Source organism: Culex pipiens, chromosome 3 (genome assembly GCF_016801865.2).
Source record: "Culex pipiens pallens isolate TS chromosome 3, TS_CPP_V2, whole genome shotgun sequence".
In the NCBI taxonomy this organism is placed as follows: Eukaryota; Metazoa; Arthropoda; class Insecta; order Diptera; family Culicidae; genus Culex; species Culex pipiens.
Window position 1 is genome coordinate 182,033,282 of NC_068939.1, and position 25,631 is coordinate 182,058,912.

The window sequence follows — 25,631 nt, forward strand, 5'->3', positions numbered from 1 at the left end:
TTTATTGGGTGGTAAAAACATTTTAAACTTGTTTTTTTTTAAACACATAATTTTTTATGGATAACCCATGGTGATTAAATTATCTAAAAACTATTTTTTTTCATAAATTGTATCTCAAAATCCTACTGGTAAATAAATTTCCATATATTTTTTCGACAATCCAAAGTGAGGGCCACCCTATGTGAAGCAGCACGTGTGTAGTGTGGAAGAAGCAAAAATGACCAACAGGAAGAATTTGTTTATTACATTGAATTTTGCTTGCATTTCCCCTCCTCACGGACCAATGTGTGGCTTTGGCAAACTTGCCGAAAGTAATTTAAAGTTGGACGTGCCAGTTTGCTATAGATATTTGCCAGTTTTCTGTTATTTCAAATCTAATTTTAAAATGTCCATTGAGAATAATTAACAAATTAGCGACCTCCTCAAAAGAATATTAAAAAACTATTCGTTAAATCTCAACCCTCATAAAATAACACAATCTCTTGCTACAGTTTTCACACTCGTAAAAACTACCATCAATGGCTTTTCACGAGCAGTTCAACATGTCACCTTTCGATTCCTTTCCTTCTTTAGATAAATTATGCACAGCTCGTTGAGTTGAGTCAAAAAGTGTCTTCCGCTGTCTTTCATCCAATCTCTCTCGTTTTTTCACTGTCTCACTCTGGTCGTAATACAGTATGCATGAGGAAAACGCAAAGTGATTCCCTTGAAAGTGATGAGGTTTCTTCCCTTGTTGTGGTGTCTTTTTTCTGCTGTCTCTGAAATGAATTATGCTCGAGAGACTTTATCAGGTTGTTTTACACTATTCTTTGAATACAAAAGAAGTTGAATTTGTTTTGTCGAGTGTTTATTGTCAAAATTTGAGACAAAAAAAAATTAGGCCTAATCACAAAATTGCATTAGGTTGAGTGACAATAAAGTAAGCCAACAACGCACCCAACCTCAATTTGCAAATTCCATCAAAAAAAACAAGAAAGACTTTCACCCACCTAGCATATATAAACCCCTTTTTGCTACCACCCCACTAATAATATGCTGCGAGGATCATCCTATTTCTCTCCCCAGAGTGTCACTCTGTTTCTTTTCGAGGGGGATGAATTAATAATTTAATGTTGTTCCGTGCAGAGTAGTAGACCCTTTGAGCTGGCAAACGCACGCAAAAAAGGAACATCTGTTTTCCCGGGAAGGAAAAGCCACCCCAAAAAGGTGGAATTCCACTTGGACGGAGTAAAACATGAAAGTAGAGACTTCTAAATTCCAAATAGCTCCAGCTTGTCCGTCAGCAGCATTCTTTGTGAGATTTTTCTTTTCTTTCTTCCAAAGCCATTTATTACTTTTCCAAAATTCGCAGAAATGGTCTAATTTGACTTATCAGGAATAATCTAAAATTACCTTTCAGTTTTAAATACTCCTCTCAGACTAAAGGTCATGAAAATCCGTCTTTTAAATAGCTCGTTTTGAAAAGGTTAAAGAAATTCACAAAAAAAAAACAAGCTTTCAGAGAGTTAATTAAGTTCATGTGCGCAAGCATGCTCGTTGGTAAAATGTCGTGTAGCTCAAGAGGAAAAGTTTCCGCGCTCTGCAAAATGGATGCAACGCGCGCGTGGTTACAGAAAAAACGAGAAGATTTCTCATTACCTCGAAAAAAACATGATAGTGAACTTCACAGTTTTGCATCACACCTCCCTATACTTGTCTTTGGAATGCGAAAGGAAATTTGCTGTGCAATTTTAAAGAGAGAGCAATTTTTCACTACCACAAACATCAAAAACAAGGTTGCTGCTAAAACAAATCAGAACGAATACCTATTAGGATGTAACAAAAATGACTTTTTGGCGGGCATTCAAGGGTTTGTTCCGGTGGGCATACTGAGCCCAAATCCAAAATATGATCTTGATTGGATGTGCAAAAGATGCGCAAGGATCTGGCCCACACGCCAGTTATGTTGAAAATAAACGCTACAGTGGCCAATGTGCCTCAAAAATTGGCATTTTTGAAAAAATCTTTTTTACGGGTTAAATCCCATTTAAAGTCCAAATGAAGAGCGCCAGCTCCTGTTACGCTCATATTTTGGATTTGGGCTCAGTATGCCCACCGGAACAAACTACTGAATACCCGCCAAAAAGTCATTTTTGTTACATCCTAATACTTAAAGCAAAGTTCTGTTTCTAGATTTTCACAAAGTTAATTTGCAATTTTGTACTCAAATTTTTAAAATTTGCAATTTGGGTATCAAACGAAGCGAAATCAAACCTGCATTTTCACGATTTTAGAGTTTTTTGAATAAAAAACTACAATTTTCACAAAATACCGCATTTTCTCAAAAAACTTAAATTTTCAAGTTAAATTTTCCCACAGTTTCCATTGTTTTAGAGATTTTGTTTAATGAAACACAAAAAATTCTCCCAAAATACCGTATTTACCTCAAATATTAAATTTTTTATAATGCGCAGCATAGGTTGATACCCAAATCGATACGAAGCTAAATTTAACCTGTTTTTTCACTGCTTTAGTGTTTTCGGGAAAATACGGTATTTTGTGAAAATTTGAGTTTTTTATTCACAAAACTCATATTGTAAATTATGAAAATTTGAGTATTTTCGAGAAAATATGGCATTTTTAAGAAAAATTCTAATTCGCAATATGGGTATCAATATTGAGAATTAATTTTTTTTTAATATTTTCGAGAAAATACGGTATCTTGTGAAAATTTGCGTATTTCATTCAAAAATTTCTAAAACATTCAAAATATTTGCAAAATTTCGAATCCTTTGATAACGAATCATAAAAAAAAAATAGAATAGTATTATTTTTCCCGACTATCGTTATCGTTGTCGAACCTCGAAAAGTTTATCGTCAACAACCTTGCTAGTGATAGTATATTTTTTAATGCAAGGAAAGAAAAAAATATTAGGAATTTTAACTAGAGAATGACTTTTACTTGAAAACGACGTACCAAATAAAAATGATAAATCCGTTTAGATTCTACATTTAAAAATTTATTTTAATGTGTTTTGGCCTTTTTTCAAAAAAAATATAGAAAAATAGTTTTTCTCAAAGATAACTTAGCAATATCTATATGTTTTGCATCTTGTATGTATGTATGTATTTATGTATGATTTTTTTCTGAATGGCCTAAATCTAAAATTTAGCCAATTTTTTCATTTTTTTAAGATTTTGTCAATTGAAAAAGGGTAAAAAAAAATCCTAAATTTCAAATTTCTGGTACAAATTTGCAAAATAACAATGATTTTATGATTTCTTTTTTTCTCTGAGTAAATCGTTTTTTTCTGATCTGTGGCTCAAAAATTTCTTATTTGTAAAAGCATAAAATACGCTACTTGATTAAAAATGCAGATATAAACATTATTTCATATATCCGATTGTGCAATAGGGTGAAAAGAAAAAATGAAAATCTTGGAAAATCATAAGAGATACCACCTGGCTCGATTCTTTTGGTAAACTAACGTCATGATTCGAATTCCCGGACGCTTCGAAACCCGGACACTTCATCTTGTTTTATCAATTATTTGGGTATAAGTTCGCATTATGGATGTCAAAACTGTGTGATTTGATGAATTCCAATATCAACTTTTATTTAAAGTTTGTTTGAACGCTATAGTTAATGTCAAAACAATTAAATACAATAAAATTATAAATTTAACAAAAATGTGAAACATTTCACTTGAAATATTTCATAGGAGTTCGAAGCACCGAGAAGGCAGAAATTTATGGTTTCGATTTTCTTAAATTCTAGCAAATTTTTATATAAATTATCGATTGTTTTGATTTTAACAGCTTATTTGAGAGCTAGAGAATGCCTTTCACTAACATTTCAGTCCAAATTTGTGCGATTCATAAGTAAAATCGAGTGTCCGGAATTCGAAGCAAAAGTGTCCGGATTTCGAATCAGCTTTTATCAGTGTCCGGGATTCGAAGCACAACAAGTCATTTTAATTTTCAAATTGTGATGAAAAATTGTTAGAAAAGACATATTTTGCATGCATTTTCTTGAAACTGACTGTTTATACTACATCCTGATGATATTTCTACATTTCCAACTTATTACATGATTTTTTGCCAGCTATAACAAAAATGATATGCTACTAAGTGTCCGGATTTCGAATCATGACGTTATGCCTATTTTGAGCCAAATCGGTTGTGGGTCGCTTTTTATCGTTGAAGTTTGTATGAGGAAATTCGAAAAAATGTATGAGGGAAAACATAATTTTCAAAATTCCGCCAAAAGATGGCATTAAATGTGTCGGATTATTGTCAAGTGTGAGATTCTTCTGTAAAATTTAATGACACACAACTTTGTCGAAGACCGCAAATTGATCCGAGTTAATCCTGATGAGTCATTAACGATTTAAAGAGGGCATTTTTGTATGAAAAGATTTTTTTTACACTAACTTTAACGATTTATAGCGAACCTTAAGCCTTAACAGATTCGCTCAAAATGTTCACTTATTTTTGCCTACGAAATCGATAATCGGTATCCCTGATGCCGATTTTTTATTGTCACCCTATAGTACAAGTTTTTTCGGGGAAATTTAGAAGGGGACAAAAACTTGAAACGAAATTTGCTATGGTGTCCTGCCGTGAAGATTGTATAAAAGCTTGTAGAAAATCCTAGTAGAAAAATGTTTTTAAAAAATGTGAAAAAGTAATGCAAAACATAAATTAGAACATAATCAGCAGTCAAGGAAAATTAAATATCAAAAAAAAAAATTTTTTTTTTCGTTGAGAATCTTTGTTATTATTGAAATATATTTGGTTAAAAAAAACCAACCAACTCCAATCCTAACAGCTTGTAAAAGCGAAAATTTCTATTCAAGTGATGATTTTTTGAATAGTGTGTGGAGAGATGAAAATTTTGCAACATTTTGACACATCATTATTGAAAAACTTATTTCAATAATTAAAATACTAGAAAGTACTTAGTTATGAATAAATCAAAGCTCTTGTAATACATTTTTTTTGCTGATTTTCTAATAAGTTTGTTGAAACAGGAAATTAGTGTATTCATGTTATACAGAAAATAGATGGTAAAAAGCCAATAACAAAAACAGTTCACAAGATGGTCATCAGTATGGCTTGTGATTTTTAGTGATTTCACGGAAACCGCGTAATCCCTAAAATTTAATGAATACCGTGAAATGCCGCGAAATTCGAAACGACCTATTGTAAAATTGCTCCCTAATAATAATAATGATAATAATGTTCAAAAACTCCGCCGACTTTTAACCGACATTTTTGAAACATTGGATGAAAAAATGCATAACAAATTTAGAACTCAATTTTTTAAAACATAGATCATTGCATCATTTCACGAAATTCAGATAATTAATTTTAAGTACCGTGAAAATCATTGGTCTGTCACAAAATTTCATTTTTTGTCGCTGTGAAAAATCACTAAAACTACAGATCACTATGGGCGATTTCCATACAAGCAGACGGCCAACAATCGAAATCGTTATTTTTAGTTATAAATGTATAATTTTCAACACGTAGATGGATCAGCACCCGTTTTTTTGTTCCAAATGTTTTTGCATTCGCCCTACAACCCCCCTTACCTTTTTTGTACGGTTATCAATTTTTTTTTCTTGATATAGGTTTGAATATCAAAACTCGTTCGTTTGAGTCCTATGATTGCTGTCATCACGCATCACCGCAGAAGCAAGAAAGAGAGAAAAAGAAAGAAAGAGAAAGGGGTCTCTGCCTTCGTGTCGCGCGATCGAGTGTCGAGCTCGGCATCCGTTCGTTTCGACTTCGTGTGCGTGCACTGACGGTCTTTTCGTAGGGGCGATTATGACAGGCGCGCTCAGTCAGCATTCAACGATCGAGTCGATGACTGATTTTAATTTTGCACTTTTGTGTGTACGATTAAAGTGGCATATTTACTGAACTCAACTTTGCAACCAAAAATGAAAACCTTCTGACCTTTTATTGACTTGGCGGAACAATTGCATTTTATATGGGATCCTTTCAACTTGCGGTTAAAACTTTTACCATCTGATATGGTATAAGCTGGAAAGATATTGCGAGCCTTCTGATATTAGGATTTACTGAGTGTTACTACGAAGCAGAAAGAAACCCCCGTTTGCGAATCGTTGCACGCAAATTTCACCACCAAACCAAACCACCCATTTCCCCGAGGAAATTCAACTTACCCCACTTCGGTGGGTCACTTCCGGCTGCTCGACGACCAGCTTGTACCACACGAGCCAGAAGATGCAGCTGAGCGCGAGCGAGATGAACAAGTTGATGTGAATTCGGATGCGGGTGCACTTCAGAGTCCTGCGGAGTGGAGCGAAAATCAAGGAAAGAGATTATATTTGAAGACAGCAGTGTCGGTTATTGGATGACTCGACTCGGGGAAAACCACCACCACCACCAACCGACCAGCTGGGAAAGTGATAAGACAAACACATGTGCTTCCTGTGTGTGTGGGGGGGGGGGAGTAATGATGATTGCACGTTTTATGCACGAGCGATAATGCAGTGATAATGGCGGGTAATTTTGAACTGAAGGCGCTGTGATTGTGCAAGTTTCTCGGAAGGAATAGTGAACGGTGCGGAAATTTTGTTTGAAAAACTTCGTTTTATTATCATAGCTGAAAGTGGAAAATAACAGAGTTCAAAATCAACCAATTTCCAGCCATCACCAGTATGACACGTGTTATCCACACACAAAAAAATACAAACCAGTCAGAAGTTGCAAAATGCAAATTCATCATACAACAGATTTCAATCAAAATATTTTCACCGAACCCATCACCCATTCCATACACTTCCAGGAATGTTGAGACTAGTAGAAGCGATTGTTGATGGTAAACCTCAAAGGCTACATTTTATATCTGGCGCTATTGTCGGAATAAAATGCGTTTTGTTGATTTTCGCTACTGCACACATTTCGTTACATTTGCATATCCACGTAACTTTTTACATTTATTTGAAAACTTTTCCTAAAAAAATCATCATGCAAGACAGATGGTCTCCATGAATCATCGTTTTGGGGAGCGAAAAAAAACCCGCTGAAAATCTTGCGCTGCGGTTCTTCGGACATCCCTCGAAACGATACTTTGGGGGGTAGTTTTTCAGCGGGAATCTTCCCCCCAAATAAAAATTATGGATGAGCGGCAGGATCATAAACCGTGTAAGGATATGCACATGTTGAACCCGCAGCGGCGGTAGAGCTTATATAGATTTTATGGGCTCTCGACTGATATCTCACCGGGGAGCGGCAATGATGGTGGAAAAATAAAGGCCCAATTTATTGATTGTCGATAATAATGGTTTCACCGCGGGAAGAACGCTGTGGGTTTATGGAATTTGAATTTGGTATGAGATGATTTTGTTGCTTTTTTTTTTTTGGTAACTTTTATCCGTTCCTCACTCAATAGATTATTTGCCTTAATTTTTGTTTGCAACAATTTTTTAAGTTTTTATAAATCATACCGTGTCAGATAGAATCAATCTCATTCCTACTGCCATATAAATGTGTTGCAATCACGTTATTAAAAAGCTAAAAAATAATAATTTAATTGCTACAATAACAAACACCAAAAGCTAATATTGCAGAAAGTGACATATAAATTCTAAACATATCACACGTCGCTTCAGCATTCATGATGTTTGGAATAAACCTAATGCGCGTAAAAATAGGGTTTCCAAAAAATGTGTCTTTTTTTAATTTTCGCTACAACAAAAAACATAATCACAAAACCGGTGCAAAATTCCATCTTGAACATTGACGATTCATAAGACTTTAATAAAGATACTGTCCAACAAAGGGATTTCACTTAATTTTAAGCTGTAAAATTTAACTCGCAGATTTATCTTAAATCTGGGAGTGCCATTTTTTTCGAGCACCAGCCAGATTAAAGGTTTATCGTTATATGTGCAAAATTATGACAGATTACGACAGATTTTATATTTTCTGACATTTTTGATTTTTTTTTTAATTCAGATAAACGAGTTTAATATAAAAAAATATTTATTTTCAACAAAAATGGTAATTCAACTTTTTTGAAGCCGAAAATCAATTAACCCAACAGAATTTTTCGATGTCTTGAAATAGTTCATATCCTCTGAACATTCATATTTTTAACTGGTTTTGTCCTGGCAATCCTGCTTTGATGATTATGATGCAATACAAAAGAAGTCTCTTTTCATGTTTACACTTCCTTTGAATGTGCACAGTAATAGTAGTTTAAGCAACAAGTTGTTAAAAGAGGATTTTTTCAGCACGAGTCGTACATTTATCCAACGAGGTTCACCGAGTTGAATAAATACGAAGAGTGCTGAAAAAATCAAGTTTTGCAACGAGTTCCATACAATATTTTTTGCAATTCCGAAAAACACCCATTGAGTGAAATGTAAAGTCGAATTTTCATGTATTTTGTCAATAAATTGCTTAAATCAAAAAATGTTGAAAAGTGTTACTTTTCGAAACAAGTGCTGAAAAGTTTAACTTTTCAGCACCCATTTCAGTGCTGAAAAGTAGAACTTTTCAGCATTTATTTTGAAAAGTGTTGCTATTCAATTCTGTTATTTTTGGTACAGAAAAGTAGGCTATTTCGTCGTTGAAGAATGACAGGAAAAGTAAGTCGTTTCACGACGGAATTGCACAAAAAAAATTTATATGGTTTAACATTTAATATATTTTTTTTAGAAAACATTTATTCATGACAAAGAGGTTACACCAGTTTCTGCTAAATATCCCTTTGTTACACATTAATTAGGGTAAAATTAAGAGGAAATATTCATCGCTAAAATTTTCTATCTTCCTAAAATAAACTTTAGTATTCCATACAAGTCTCTCAAATCTTGAGAAAGATTTTTTATCAATTTATTTCTTCGTCAAAATTGTATTTTATACATGTTTGGGCCACAGCAAACATTTTTTTTTTGTTTGAAATTTTCTATGAAAATACGGGGCAAACAAATATTATTAAGGTCGCTGAAAATATTTTTTGAAGTTTATGTCCCTTGACCTCGACATGAGGCGACAAGCCGGCCTACTTTTCCTTACCAAAATCAACAGATTTGAAAATCATTACCTTTCAATACCAGTGCTGAAAAGTTCAATTTTTCAGCACTGAAATGGGTGCTGAAAAGTTGAACTTTTCAACACTTGAAGCGAAAAGTAACATTTTTCAATATTGTTTTGTTTTGAACGTCACTTTTACTTAATACACGGATGTTTGTCAATTGTAATTTTAATTCAAAAAGCGTTTTTTGGAATTGCAAAAAAAAAATGAAAAAATCTTGTTTTCGCAACTTGTTGCATAAACTACAATTTCGTTGTCTAATTTTTGATTCTCGAGCTTCAGTATGACCCAAAAACCACTCTAAAATAAATTAGAACGTTTAAATCCAAGATGGCAGCCAACATGCCAGCGATGTCATATTGAAAAAAAAAAACATTTTTTTAATTTAAAAGGTAATCAAATATTAAAATTTGACTAAAATGAGGTCACAGAGTTAAATTGTTGTTAAACATATGTTTAACACAAAAAATTAAAAAAAAGGATAATCGAACTTCGGATAATCAAGGCTTCGGATAATCGAGTCTGGACTGTATTAGTTTCAAAAAAGCTTAATATTGACGGAATTTTTTTTTCGCCAAAACAAAACTTTGTGTTGAACTAAACTAAAATGCAAAATATGTTCAAACGAGCCCAAACATGCTAAATATGATAAAAAAGCAAGAAAATATTGATGTTTTATGCTCTCTGATTTTTAGGGCCGATTCTGAAAAGGGGACTAAATTATCTTTGAAAAACATTTGCAACGGGCTATCCAAAATTTAAATTTTTTATGGAAAGCAAAGTAAAATTTGAAACTATTTGATATACCTTGTAAAGCGTTTATTTTTGAGTTTTTGATCAAACAAAGCATTAAAAGGTGTTTTTACAAATTTTGTATTTTTGGACCAAGATAGGAAAAAAAGGCCTTAAACATTAGATTTGTTTTAAGTAGCACATCGGTAATAATGTATAGAGCATTCTTGTAGTACTTTTTGCATATTTTTTTTTTTAATTTGGTCTGAATTTCATTTTTTTTTGCCTTCCTCTCGATCTTGACCAAAGCCGAGAGACAACATATTTGAATAAAATTTGCAAAAGCCTTATAAGGAGATCAGCAAATTTTCATTTGTGCTGGAGTTAAGGAGAGTTCGAAATCTTGTACTGGAGTTATAATTGTTTGAAAAATACCAGTTTCGGGAAAAAACAGACGGTCCGAAAAAAAAATCATTTTTATATGCAAATTCAAATTTGCAAACGAAATGACTATTAAATATCATTGCACTTATTTTAAGTCACAAGCATTTTGTTTTATTTTATCACCATCGTGTTCCCCGAACAATTTGACATAATAATCAATGTAAACCTCAAACTAAAATGAGCTATTGGCGAGAAACAGCGATTTTACTAAAAAAAAAAGTTTGATTTTGCGCAGCACTCGGAAGTGCATGATGTACTTTTCTACAAAAAGGGGGTTGAATCCCGCATAGTTCGGTTTTTATATGTGAGAAACTTATTTCGGATTTGAATCCATAGGACAGAGTGCTACGCAAAATCAAACTTTTTTCAGTAAAACCGCTGTTTCTCGCCTATAGTTCATTTTAGATTGAGGTTTACATTTCTCGCAGTTGCAATTATTTTTCAACTTTTATGTAATTTTACCCACCCTCCCCAACCCACCTCCCTCAAAAACAGTCCAAAAATTTAGAACAAAAAATATATTTTTTCAATAAACATACAAATTTGACTGAATTGACAAATTTTTTGGCTGAAATCAAGATAATTTTTGTTTGTGTCCTGGATACATTTTTCAAATTATTCCATCGCTGATCACCCTATTTCACTTCTTCCTTTTTTTTTCCTCCTGCCGTAACTAATGATTTCAATTTAGCGCGCGAATAATTCCATCGTAACTTCACAAAGCTGCGACTGCTGCCACCAGTAACAAAAAAAAAGAAGCTAAACACGCTGCTCAACAATCATATGACTTGCTCTGAGTGACGTTAACGAGAGGGGTTCGGGATGTGCGTTTTAAGCAAATTCAGAAAAAAAGATGGAAATAAAAAGTACATCTGTTTAAACTTACCTAAAGCTAAAGAAGACACACAGCGATACGATGAGCGTTACGAGCGAGATGGTGTAGCCACCGATGTATAAATCATTCACCAGACGGCGGAACTGTGTTGCAAAAACGAATGAGAGAGAATTAATGGAAAAGTTAATCTTTTGCAATAGACGTGTGTTTTTTTTTCGGAAGTGTCATGATATCAGTAAAAAATCTGAAGAGGTAATTTCGCTTAGTCCGGAACAAGGCTGTCGCAAGGTTAAGCTGCCCCGGATGATGCATAACCGATACTGCGGAAGATGGCAACTTAATAGAGGTGATCCCTCCCATGGAAAACATTGTTTGTATATTCATAGTGCTCGTGATTTTTCCATCATGCTGAACTATAAAATTGCATGCATCATCGCACACGTGCTTTGTCGAGAGCAGGATCAAAACAGCATTAGATTTGAGTGAACTAGGGTAAATGATCAAATGTTGGTTCATTGTTTTGCTTAAGTACAAATAATTATTCAAATATTATTTCTAGCTAAATTAATTTTTTTCGAAAAATTGTGTTTAGATCAAAATTAGATGCAAATACCTTATCATCTGTTTTGAGCTAAGAATGATGTTTCTCATTGTAAATAAATTGTTATTTTGAAGAAACGATAAATTCCCAGTAAATATATATCAAAACATTTAAAAAGAAACATAAATTCAGTGAGCTTGGATTGGGTCTTGAGTCATGGCAAAACTTTGTCCAATTAAATCTCGCTGCCTTCAACCCCAAACTAAGATTCCTCAATAGTTTTTCCTCCAACACTTTCATTCATTACTCAAGCTGTCAATTAGTCTTATCGTCGTAGTTTTTCCACCGCAGTGTTTTTGTGTTCGCTCAACTGGTTCGTCAGCAAAAACCAACTGTTTTTCATCGCAGCAGGATGTAGCAAATTGATCACTTCCAGAATTTATCTTCTGCAAGTAGTCGCAATCAAGTTGAAGGTCGTCGTTTCGCTTATGTTTGGTTTTCTCTTCTATTTTTATAAATCAATGTTATTTTGCCATTTTTCTGAGCGAAAACTCCATTCAACCGAAGTAAAAAGAAAATTACTGCAATATTTCGCCCTCTCCTGTCCGCAATTTCTGCCCATTAAATCAAATTAACGATTGTACTGAATGGGCCATTATTGCATCATAACATTAGTCCCCGCTTGTTGACGGGGAAAACCGCCAATTTTCCGAAAAGCCTTCCGCGGGGAGGGCTTTCAGCATGATTAATTATTGTCTGACCCAAACTTACACACGCACACGCACGCAATGTTGAAGAGCCTCGTCGTCACTTTCGAGTATAGGGAAATTCATGTTCACACTTGAGAACCATCGGTGGTTGACTCGCTGATTGACACCGGCTGTAATTATGGGAGGTTTGGGGTTGTAGAAGAGACTGGCGCACAAACACACAAATCTTTACCAGTTGACACATCGATGGCCTCAATATCTTTTTTTTATTACTGTTCGTGGAAGCTTTTATGAATTTTTCCGGTAAAGTACTGCGTTGAGGACGATCGTGGGGGCATATTTTTTCGATTGGAGCTGTCAAACCAGCCTTTTGTGCTATTTCAATGAAGAGTAACGAAGTGTTTGGAAGGACATGTAAGCAGCCAGAAATTTTGAGCCCAAAATGTAGCATGCAAATTGATTTCGGTAGAACGTGTGAGCATTGATGCAGGGGTGGTTAACTTTTTTCTTTGTGGCAATTTTATCAACATTTTGTTCCCAAAAATGTGTTAGTTTTTTTCTTTTAAATTTTTTTTGAAAAATAAAAAAAGCATTTTTTCTGCAAAAATGCCATCTTTTGAGCCATTCCAAATTCATTTGACATGGTTTTGGAAAACATAAAAAAATTGTATCACAAAAAAATTAACTTCCTTCCCAACGAGCAAAAAAAATGAAGATCTGATAACCCTATCAAAAGTTTTGAGCACTTAAGTGTTTATGTAACACTTTGTTGAATCCAGATCTCAGACATTTGGTTGAAAATGCTGTCCGGATCAATCATGCAACTCATCGTTGCGGGGATAATCAAAAGTTCTTTTGTTTTCGCGTAAAAATCCAATCCAAACCACATATCGAAATCTATGTTAAGTTTTTAAAAAGCATGGAGAAAATAAAATATCATATAACATGGGCACTAATTTTTAAAAATGCACTCTGTCAAAATTTTACTAAAGTACTTTTTGATTAGAAATTCGATTTTCCATCAAAAATGATGTAGAAAATTTTTTGCGACCAATATTTCGATTTTTTTTAAAAAATCAGTATTGATTCAAAACAACATAAATCGGTCAAAGATGTTTTGCCCGTTCTGGAAGTTTCTGAAAAGTTGGCATTTGCAGTCATGCCTCGGTTTAACACCGCATATGGGGGATGCAAAACCGAGGCGTGCATAACCGAGAGACACAGAGCTTATGGGATTTTGGCTATATGGGAGACATTGGCTTTAATCGTACGAAAAATCATGCAAACATCAAAAATTTATAGTGTTTTGAAATCGGGATGATGTCAGCTACCCATTAAAATTATTATTTTATGAAAATTTTCACAAAAATACGTATTTTTCCTGTATTTCGAAAATGCATTTTTTTTCTCTAAAGAAACCAAAAATATATTGTTATTGCAATATGGGTATCAAATGATCAGGTTTTTTTCATACATTTTGGATGTAATAACAACATTTTTAGAAAATACTCAAAATTTTCACAAAACTACGTCTTTTTGAAAAAAAAACTCCAAATTTCAATTTTTACAATATGGGTATCAAACGATCGGGATTTTTTCATACATTTCGAATGTAATAACAACATTTTTAGAAAATACTCAAAATTTTCACAAAACTACGTATTTTCGAATAAAATACTCAAAATTTCCGTTTTTACAATGTGGGTATCGAACGATCGGGATTTTTTCATACATTTCGAATGTAATAACAATATTTTTTGAAAATACTCCAAATTTTCACAAAACTACGTATTTCCGAAAAAAATACTCAAAATTTCCGTTTTTACAATGTTGGTATCAAACGATCGGGATTTTTTCATACATTTCGAATGTAATAACTTTTTTTTTGAAAATACTCCAAATTTTCACAAAACTACGTATTTTCTAAAAAAAATACTCAAAATTTCCGTTTTTACGATGTGGGTGTCGAACGATCGGGATTTTTTCATATATTTCGAATGTAATAACAATATTTTTTGAAAATACTCAAAATTTTCACAAAACTACGTATTTTCGAAAAAAAATACTAAAAATTTCCGTTTTTACAATGTGGGTATCAAACGATCGGGATTTTTTCATACATTCCAAAAGTTATGAAAAAATGAAAATACTCAAAATTTTCACAAAACTACGTATTTAAAAAAAAATTTGACTATTTGATACCCATATTGTAAAAACTGAAATTTTGAAAAGTTTTACAAAAATATGTAGTTTTGTGAAAATTTTGAGTATTTTCAAAAAAAATATTGTTATTACATTCGAAATGTATGAAAAAATCCCGATCGTTTGATACCCACATTGTAAAAAAAGAAGTTTTGAGTATTTTATTCGAAAATACGTAGTTTTGTGAAAAATTAGAGTATTTTCTAAAAATGTTGTAATTACATTCGAAATGTATGAAAAAAAACCGATCGTTTAATACCCATATTGCAAAATTGAAATTTTGAGTATTTTATTCGAAAATACGTAGTTTTGTGAAAATTTTGAGTATTTTCTAAAAATGTTGTTATTACATTCGAAATGTATGAAAAAATCCCGATCGTTTGATACCCATATTGTAAAAATTGAAATTTTGAGTATTTTTTTCAAAAAAACGTAGTTTTGTGAAAATTTGGAGTATTTTCTAAAAATTTTGTTATTATATCCGAAATGTATGAAAAAACCTGATCATTTGATACCCATATTCCAATAACAATATATTTTTGGATTCTTTAGAGAAAAAAAAATGCATATTCAAAATGCAGAAAAATACGTATTTTTGTGAATATTTTCATGAAATAATAATTTTAATGGAAAACTGACATCATCCCGATTCGAGTCCGTTTTGCGATGCCTGTCCGTCGGGTCGCATGTTTTTTTCGCGTCGTTCGTCGTCGGTGAGTTTGTCGGGTGAGTGCGCGTGTGTGTGTGAAGGTGCGGCTTGCTCTGGTTGTCACGATGGCAGTTGAGGCAGTCCGTTTTGTGGTGACCTGCATGTTTGTCTATTCCTTTTTATTGACGTGGTTTTTCCTTCTTAGTTAGATTGTAAAGTTCAAATATTGCGATCGTCTTTCTCGTTAGTCAGTCGGGTTTCTTTGTTCTATGATTCGCGATTGTTTCATGGGAAGATTCGTTCATAATTGCGTTAGCATAACATAAATTATATTTGACCATTCGTTTCCCGCGAAATCACCTTTTAGCATTATAGCTCGTAAAGCACGGTGACAAATATTGTTTCAACGCGATTGTTCAAGTCCTTTAGATAACTCATGACTCATCAGTAATTAATTGGTCGCTCATCTTATAAAAACTTAAAAGTATAAATAGTCTCAGGTCAACTCTACGTAAATGTGTTACGCTGAGTATAATATTTCACCTTTTAATTACACATAATTTTGATTCTATCTTTCCACAGCCGGCTGTCTAAGATTGAATCATATATGCTAAACTCAACACCAAATAACCGGGAATGGTCTCATCCGCATCATCCGATTGTTTGCCTTGAGAATACATAATACATCACCCTATCACTCAACGAAATTCATTGATTATTGGGCCACATCATCATCCTCTATGATGAATCCTGGCCATCACCCTTTCCCACTAACAAAATCCCAAGTAGAAGTAGTTTTCCGGCACACGCGGGGGTGTGGATATCGTATAGAACCCACCCTTGGTAGCAGCCTGTGCTAACTAACATTCCCGTCCCATCCCCTCGAGATCTACAAACTGACATGGCGGGCGCCGTTGGTGGCCAACGACTGTTTCCTATTGGCAACGGCTTTAGTTTTGATGATCGTGATGTTTTATCTTTTCAGCGCATTCATGCATGCTGTTGATAAGGGAAACATTATTTGATCGTTGAAGCGTATGACCGGTTGTATTGATAGGATATTACGGTCCTGTTCAGCAACGGAGAAGGACAACCATGGGTGGTCTCTCATGCTCATGCTCATGCTCAAAACTGACATCATCCCGATTCCATAACACTATAATTTTTTGATGTTTGCATGATTTTTCATACGATTAAAGCCAATGTCTCCCATACAGCCAAAAACCCATAAGCTCTGTGCTTCAGTTAAGCACTGGGCCGTGCTTAACCGAGGCTGCTGAACGGTGCAAAACTGAGGCGTGCAAAACCGAGGCATGACTGTATAAGTCAAATGTTCATGTATTTAGCCATTTAACCGCTTAAATCAACAAATATTGAAAAGTATTACTTTTCTAAACAAGTGTAAAAATGTTCAACTTATCAGCATCCATTTCAGTGTTGAAAAGTAGAACTTTTTAGCATTTATTTTGAAAAGAGTTTCTATTCGATTTTATTATTTTTGGTACAGAAAAGTAGGCTTTTTTATCGTTCAAGAATGATAGGAAATGTAAGTAGTTTCACGACAGAATTGAAAATTTTCAAACCGTCATCATTTCAGGCTGCAAATTATTGAAAATCATGTCTATTTTCGAATTTTCAAAAATGGAAGGGGTCGTGCCGCCCCTCCATCATGCGGTATCGAAAAATGGACCTCAAATTCGTGATCAGGATAAAAATTAACAAAACAAATCGAAGAGGGGTCGGGGCTTTTTTCCGATTTCGTGTGAGTTGGAGTATATTTTTTAATAGTTTTTTTTTTAGTTTTTCAGTTCAATTCAAACTGCAAAATAATCTAAACGTTTCTAGCACCCCTACTCTTCGCATTACTCTATATTCAACATAGGCAAATGTCGTACGCCTCGCCGCAAATTTGCGCTCCCAATGTTTGGGTGAAATTTATAAATTCATATGCATTAGAGATAGAAATTTATTCAGCAAACCCCCTCGAGACACGTGAAAGCCACATTGAACAAAAATTTCACGGTTCGTTACCGACACTGAGTCTTCGGTATAAGTTCTACTCAGTACTAGTTGCGGTTTTGTCTGCCAGCAGCAACAGCTCTCGCTCTCTGCTCGGCTGAGATGTGGAACGAATTGAAATACTTTGCAATGTTGGCTGTATGAGTTTGGTTTAGGTGGTTTATTGATTGAATTTTGAAATTTCATCCGAATTTGTTTGAAATAGGTTTTCGATCAGATTTTATCTATTATTGCATTATTAGAACCAGGAAAATTGAATTTCCAGAACTGCTCATTTGTGACAATTTGCATCCAACGTACCTTCATATCCTCCAAATCGACACAGTTGGTGTAGTTGGACCATTCCCGGCCAGATTCCGGATGCACAAACCAGGAACCGTTGGTGTTGCATCTGTAATTGATACGAAATTAAACACCAATTACCTCTGTCGACAATGCTGGCATTGCACGCATCGTCGAGCACACAACACCCACACTCGGAACGCCAGCCGATTGGCGTCGAAGCCCAGCACGAAATTGGGACAGTAATTCTCGGCCACGGTCCCGGCAGGTTGCGCATCCCAGCAGGTCCACCCGTCGAAACGCCGCGGACAGAATAATTGCTGCTGCTGCTGCTGGTCGTGTAAATCCTGAGGTTGATTGGTGTCGTAACTTTTGAGGGCAGCTGCAAATGTATTCATTGGCAATGGAAAACAGATAATTTTTTTAAGTATGTAAATGAAATGCATGGTTTCGATGCTGGAAAAGTTTAATTATGATGCATAAACTATCGTGGAAAAATAATAGTCAAAAAGTCATCATTACCGACTACCAAGAACAACCGTTGGAACCATTTTCGGTTTGCCAAATCCCAAATGTGTGGTCAAACGAGTGGAAATCCCAGGCCAGCTACAACCGCAGAACTTTCCGAATGCACCTGTGTCTGGTGTGGTCACTTTGAAACTCCCAAGATTACCTTGAAACGTTGACGACGACGACGACGACGTTGATCCAATCAAAGCAAGACAGAGGCTCTGCTCGTTGCACTGGAAAAAGGCACATAAAGTTTTCCCCCAAGGGATTGACACTTTCGGACACTTTCCGGCTGTGAAAGGTGTTCTTTTTAGTTTGCCCTGGCAGTTTAAGGCTACCGTGGGAGAGGCAGCCACGTGGAGAGTGAAAGTTTTTACCGCTTTTCCTCTGTTGAACACTATTTAGGGTGACGAGCGTATTGTTAGTCGTAAATGCTCAAAAATAATTTGTAATTTTTCACATGACAAGATTTCACAAGTCATTTTTGTCATTTTTGTCATTTTTTGTCATTTTTGTCATTTTTGTCATTTTTGTCATTTTTGTCATTTTTGTCATTTTTGTCATTTTTGTCATTTTTGTCATTTTTGTCATTTTTTGTAATTTTTGTCATTTTTGTAATTTTTGTCATTTTTGTAATTTTTGTAATTTTTGTCATTTTTGTCATTTTTGTCATTTTTGTCATTTTTGTCATTTTTGTCATTTTTGTCATTTTTGTCATTTTTGTCATTTTTGTCATTTTTGTCATTTTTGTCATTTTTGTCATTTTTGTCATTTTTGTCATTTTTGTCATTTTTGTCATTTTTGTCATTTTTGTCATTTTTGTCATTTTTGTCATTTTTGTCATTTTTGTCATTTTTGTCATTTTTGTCATTTTTGTCATTTTTGTCATTTTTGTCATTTTTGTCATTTTTGTCATTTTTGTCATTTTTGTCATTTTTGTCATTTTTGTCATTTTTGTCATTTTTGTCATTTTTGTCATTTTTGTCATTTTTGTCATTTTTGTCATTTTTGTCATTTTTGTCATTTTTGTCATTTTTGTCATTTTTGTCATTTTTGTCATTTTTGTCATTTTTGTCATTTTTGTCATTTTTGTCATTTTTGTCATTTTTGTCATTTTTGTCATTTTTGTCATTTTTGTCATTTTTGTCATTTTTGTCATTTTTGTCATTTTTGTCATTTTTGTCATTTTTGTCATTTTTGTCATTTTTGTCATTTTTGTCATTTTTGTCATTTTTGTCATTTTTGTCATTTTTGTCATTTTTGTCATTTTTGTCATTTTTGTCATTTTTGTCATTTTTGTCATTTTTGTCATTTTTGTCATTTTTGTCATTTTTGTCATTTTTGTCATTTTTGTCATTTTTGTCATTTTTGTCATTTTTGTCATTTTTGTCATTTTTGTCATTTTTGTCATTTTTGTCATTTTTGTCATTTTTGTCATTTTTGTCATTTTTGTCATTTTTGTCATTTTTGTCATTTTTGTCATTTTTGTCATTTTTGTCATTTTTGTCATTTTTGTCATTTTTGTCATTTTTGTCATTTTTGTCATTTTTGTCATTTTTGTCATTTTTGTCATTTTTGTCATTTTTGTCATTTTTGTCATTTTTGTCATTTTTGTAATTTTTAGTATTTAGTTTTTAGTTTTTAGTTTTTAGTTTTTAGTTTTTAGTTTTTAGTTTTTAGTTTTTAGTTTTTAGTTTTTAGTTTTTAGTTTTTAGTTTTTAGTTTTTAGTTTTTAGTTTTTAGTTTTTAGTTTTTAGTTTTTAGTTTTTAGTTTTTAGTTTTTAGTTTTTAGTTTTTAGTTTTTAGTTTTTAGTTTTTAGTTTTTAGTTTTTTAGTTTTTAGTTTTTAGTTTTTAGTTTTTAGTTTTTAGTTTTTAGTTTTTAGTTTTTAGTTTTTAGTTTTTAGTTTTTAGTTTTTAGTTTTTAGTTTTTAGTTTTTAGTTTTTAGTTTTTAGTTTTTAGTTTTTAGTTTTTAGTTTTTAGTTTTTAGTTTTTAGTTTTTAGTTTTTAGTTTTTAGTTTTTAGTTTTTAGTTTTTAGTTTTTAGTTTTTAGTTTTTAGTTTTTAGTTTTTAGTTTTTAGTTTTTAGTTTTTAGTTTTTGGTGTCCATACCCAGAATGACACTTTCGTCTTGAAATCCGCCGAATGCTGATTGAATTCGAAACCTTCAACGAAACCGAAGGGAAAACATTAAACATTCCTGCAGTGCGTCAAGTACGAGGAAAATTGAGTTTTCCCAACAATTTATTCTCGTCACAGCGCAAATTCCAGTGGACACGAACTTGAACTTGAACTCTCACTCTCAGTGTCGCACTAATCTCGCAGTTGTCCTTAACCTTATATTTTACACACTGTTTAGCGTTTTTCAGTGAGAATAACGCCATTGTTGAAACTTTTAATGGACGATAAAGTCGTTTCGTCAAAAAGTTTTAACAGCATACATTGTGCACCGGGAACTCTTCAATGCAGAGAAGTTATTTCGAAACTTAGAACGATTGCTTGCTGCTGCTGCTACTGCTTGAAGGGGGTGTTGAATAATGCTGTCAAGGGCAAACATCGTTAAAGATAAATTACACCTTATTGTGCCAGGGAAAAGTCAACAGTTGCTGGTAATCTGATTTCAGTTTGACTTCTATTAGAAGTTAAGTTTATGGCACAGATTTAACTTTGAGTTTGTTAATAGGTATTTGACTTAAATTTCCTTGTAGTTGTTACCGACATAAATAGAGTTTTATCATTCAATTTTATTCCTGAGTAAAACAGCTTCCTCTGTCCTCATTAATTTTGAATTTCCAATTTAAATGTAATCCTCGGGCAAAGTCACATGTAACGTGTGCCAAGTCCAAAGTGCAGACTTTTTGATTGGTTACTCAACTCGGCCACTTCAAAGGAGTTGAAATGCAGTAGAATTGCAACACCTGGCTGGCGCTCCTGAAGCTGTTGCGCACGTGTGGATTTTATCTCACCTCCCACATGAGATAAAAGCAAAAAAAAGTGGAAACAACTGGGAAAAGGAGAAAACGCGACGACACTTTCAGCCCAATTGTCATCCATTTTTGAGCAGTTAAATCCCACCGGAACACGCGAGATGCCGCCGTCGCCGGTGAAGCCATATTGTATGTAGCTTTTGCTTCCACCAAAAACAACAACAAGAGTCAGAGACAGAGAGCATTTTATGCAAATGAGCAGCGCACCACCAATCCTGAGGATCGTGAAGCTTTCGCGCGGAATGCTACAACAATCGGTAGGGGAGAGTGGTCAATTGTGGGAAAATGAACCATTTCTATACACAATTACATTGTGCTCACAGTGTAAACTTACTGAACAAACAAATTAAGTTTCAAATAAAGTCTAATTATCATATTGTAATGAGAAAACATAAACATTCCAGTCGTCGACGACGATGACGGGATAATGTTGCTGTTGTTTTGACATCCTACCTTGCTCCAGCGAGGACGCTCTGCCGGAACCGTTCTGCATGCAATCGTAGTACAGATGGCGCATCAGCGCTTCCGGATCTGCGTGCTTGAGTCGATCGTACTGGATGTCACCGTCCTGGCTGCTGTGCTGCTCGTCCATGTTCACCGCTGCTGGGACTTCGAGCGTTGCTGTGGGACATACGGAAATTTTAAAGGGAATTAGGATCATTTTTGACAGCATTCACATCTCCTTACAATTGGTGTATCTTGATTTGTGTAATTCTGCTTTTGCCATTATTTCACGTGTTTATTTAATCTAACGTTAGGCCGTTGCAAATATGAAAAAAAAATGAAAATTTAATTTGTTTGACCATTTAAACAAAAAACTCTAGACATTTTATCCCAGATTAAAAATAAACTTTTTTGTGACTATGAAGCCAGCTGCAGAAGGGCGTAGTCATCAATGAGACACGGGAATCAATGATAAAATGGCTCTCACTGGATACCTTCTGCCATAAGAGTGGCTTTGTTAATGGACGCTCTCTTGCAAAATTATCCATAAAAAATTGGTTTTGGGGTGCAAAAGAAAATTATGGGAAAAAAGGAGCGGCCGTGGCTGACTGGTAACGGTGTTCGCTTTTTAGCGAATGGTCTTGGGTTCGATTCCCATCTGCTCCCAACGAGAAAGTATAGGAAATAAAAATCTTGAAACTTTGAACATGAACGAAAAATCCGAGTCAGGATTTGAACCCCGATCTACAACTTACGAGGCGGAAGCGTAACCACTAAGCTACGGGACCTTGGAAATCTAAAACACAACAGAAAGCAAATGAAAATATTTCGAGATAGCCGAGAGTGTTTGACAATCTGGAGATGACTCTCACCGGATTGATGTTATTTTTGAGGTGTGCGAAATCTGTTTTTTTCTTGCGTACATGCATTTTGTGTACACGATTTCTCATGCAATATTACACGTTTTTTCTCACAAAGGTGATGTGCATGCTTTTACATGCGATTTTACACGGATTTTTTACTGTGTTTTTTTTAGATTTTAGACTCAGAACTAAGAACTGTCTCATTGTACCTCTCTCTTTTCAGCCCATGGGTAACAATGAGACTCTTTGATTTTTCTTCAATTAACTTTTCAAAATCTATGGAAATTTCCCGAAACGTTAACTGAAAATGATTGTTGGCACATTTATTGCGTTTTATTTTCAGTTAACCATCGATATAGTTATTTGGCATTATTATAAAGATTTTGTAGAGTTTAAATACTTTTTAGGAGTTGGCAAATAGTAGTTTATGCAACAAGTTGCAAAAAGAAGATTTTTTCAGCACGAGTTGTACATTTATCCAACGAGGTTAACCGAATCAAGTTTTGCAACGAGTTGCTTACAACATTTTTTGCAATTCCAAAAAACGCTTATTTAATGGAATTTTATGTCAAACATTCATGTGTTTAGTAAATTCATCGTTCAAAACAAAACAATATTGAAAAATGTTACTTTTCGATACTAGTGCTGAAAAGTTCAACTTTTCAGCACCCATTTCAGTGCTGAAAAGTAGAACTTTTCAGCACTGTTATTGAAAGGTATTAATTTTCCATTCTGTTATATTTGGTAGGGAAAAGTAGGCCGTTTCGTTTCTCCAGAAGGGCAGGAAAAGTTGACAGTTTCACAGTGGAATTGCAAAAATAGTTTTTAAAAATGTTTACGACAAGTCAACAACACATAATATTTTACTAGACAATTATTGATTTTCGTAGAGTGTCTAATTATTCCTGGCAAGTGCATCAACAATGAGACAGTTGAATAACTCTGGCTCTAGAGGTCGGATCGCTCTCTTAATTAGGTCAGACACTCTACGGGGTTACATACATGTAAATCGTCAAAAATGTCCGAGGTAGGTGTGAGCACACATTTAAACTTTTTTATAATCTTTTTGCAAGGCATTTAAATATACATTTTCATCTATTAACAAAATAAATATGAAGACATTTGGCAGTACCATTAAGTTAGCAGTTTCAAAAAACGGGTGCCACGATATCTCAACACTAAAACGAAAAAACGAAACGAAACGAAACTATTGGCACTACGCCCCCCGGGGCATGGCCTTCCTCTAACGTGGGATTTCTGCTCCAGCGCCTCTGACGAGACAGGAGAAACCGGGACCGACGTTTTACTTCACCATCCGATAGAAGCTCAGTGGATAAGGCGGGAATCGAACCCGCGTCTCATAGCATCATCGGGATCGGCAGCCGAAGCCGCTACCCCTGCGCCACGAGACCCACCTCAACACTGCTTTGACCAAATCAGCTCAAAATTTTGGTGAAGACTCGTTAAACCGGTCCTGTGTGCATGACGAAGGCCGATTTTCAATAACTTAATTTAAAAAAAAAGATAACATTATTTTTATGATTTTCATATAAAAAAAGGTCAGTTTTTTTATATGAAAAAACTGTCGTTTTTTTGTCTTAGAAGTGTCTTAGAAGTCTTCACCACAAATTTCAACCAATTTGGTCCATCTTACTCGAGATATCGTGGCACCCGTAAATCAACTCCTTGTGTAGAGAAAAGCAAGGGGTTTCCAGCATCAAGGATTACTGACCAGTCTAAATGGAATTACCAGGATTACTGGCAATATGTCATGAATTACTTTGATTTCCCAGAATTACTTGGGATTTCCAGAAACCACGCAGAATTGCTCAAATTTATAAAAATAACTTGGAATTACTGCCTAGCTTCCAGCATATTGAGAATTGGATCGAATGACAGCTGTCAAATGCACAAAACCACGTGCTTGGCAATAGTACCTCCATCCCGGGAATTCCCGGCACAAAATTCTCGGGATTTTTATATGTTGTACGGGGAATTCCCGGAATTAAACAAAAATCTTAATTTGGCCTGGAAATTACATTAGTATTACAATTAAGAAGTTTAGACTTTTCTAAAATTTTACATAAATTGGTACCATTTCATTTGTTGTCATTTTTTTTAGACATCTTAAACCAATTTTTAAGCTGTTTTAGGCATGTCATATAGAAATAAATAAAAAATAAATATTTATAAGATACTTATTTAATTTGAATTAGAAATGTGGTGCATTTAAAATTCAAAGCACAACAGAGAACAGCATTTGTTTAAGTTATCTAAAAACTGCTATCCTTGTTTAGATTGATATTAATAGTATTGAGCTAATTCTATAAATTTAAAGCATGAAAAACATAACAAATATAAAGAAAACATAGATTTGAGCTCCCTCCGTGTACGCACGAGAGCATGCAGCTAGTGCTCAGTGCTCCATCGTTTTTTCGATTTTTTTCGCCGTAGTTGATTGTGGTTACCCGCGAGTTTGCTTCTCCAGCATGCCAAAGGCCGGCCGTGGCCGTGGCAGTTCGAGTGCGGCCTCGAAAAACCCGCGAAGTTCGTCTACCGGCCGTGTGCAAAAAGGTAAACAAACCAACGCCGTGTCGACCGCCATCGCGCAGGGGAGCGTGAGCGCAGAAGGAATCGACAAAAAGTTACTACACCCTGGATATGTTCCAAGATCACCAGTGCGAACCCGTTCGGGTACCTCCGGTGCCACGACCAGTGGCACATCAACATCCGCCAACATTCCCATCAGGAACGAGTTCCAGATGCTGAGCGACGACGAAGAAAACAACAACAACACCGACGGTAGCAGCACTACCGATGACGACGACGACTACGATGGTCGTGCACGGAAAAAAGTGCCGACGCCAAAAAAGAATAATTCTCCAACGGAACGAAGACCACCTCCAATTTTTGTTTTGGACACGTTGGCGGACGATGTTGACGAGTTGCTGGAAGGCCTCGGATATTGTCTGAAAATCGGTAAGTCGGCAGTGCAAGTGATCACACTGAATAAAAAGAGCTTCGACCTGGTGTTTGAAGAATTGAAGCGTAGCAACTTCAACTTCTACACATTCAACCCCGAGAAGCCCCCTGTTAAGGTAGTCTTACAGGGTTATCAAGACCGTCCTATCTCCGACCTGAAGGGTCACCTTTCGGACGCCGGAATAAAACCGCGGGAGATTAAAGTCTTCTCGCGCAAGACAACGGTAACAGGTACACACACACTGTACCTGTTGTACTTCGACCGCGGCACCGTCAAGATCCAAGACCTGCGGCGGACTAAGACGTTGGACGGTTTTTGGGTAAACTGGCGGTTTTACGATTCTATGACAATTTCCGGAATTCCATTTCCCGGAATGG

General features: G+C 34.8%; 1 protein-coding gene across 1 annotated transcript in view; it reads right to left on the bottom strand.

The window, feature by feature from the left end:
* Nucleotides 1-25,631, bottom strand: part of LOC120416194 (calcitonin gene-related peptide type 1 receptor-like) — a 60,047-nt gene that overhangs the window by 13,264 nt on the left and 21,152 nt on the right. Inside the window, exons 2-6 of the mRNA XM_039577878.1 lie at nucleotides 21,418-21,585; nucleotides 17,662-17,851; nucleotides 17,488-17,578; nucleotides 11,118-11,209; nucleotides 6,174-6,300 (exon numbers count right to left, since the gene is read on the bottom strand). Of these exons, the coding sequence (XP_039433812.1) occupies nucleotides 6,174-6,300; nucleotides 11,118-11,209; nucleotides 17,488-17,578; nucleotides 17,662-17,851; nucleotides 21,418-21,585 (668 nt within the window). The remainder of the gene's footprint in view (nucleotides 1-6,173; nucleotides 6,301-11,117; nucleotides 11,210-17,487; nucleotides 17,579-17,661; nucleotides 17,852-21,417; nucleotides 21,586-25,631) is intronic.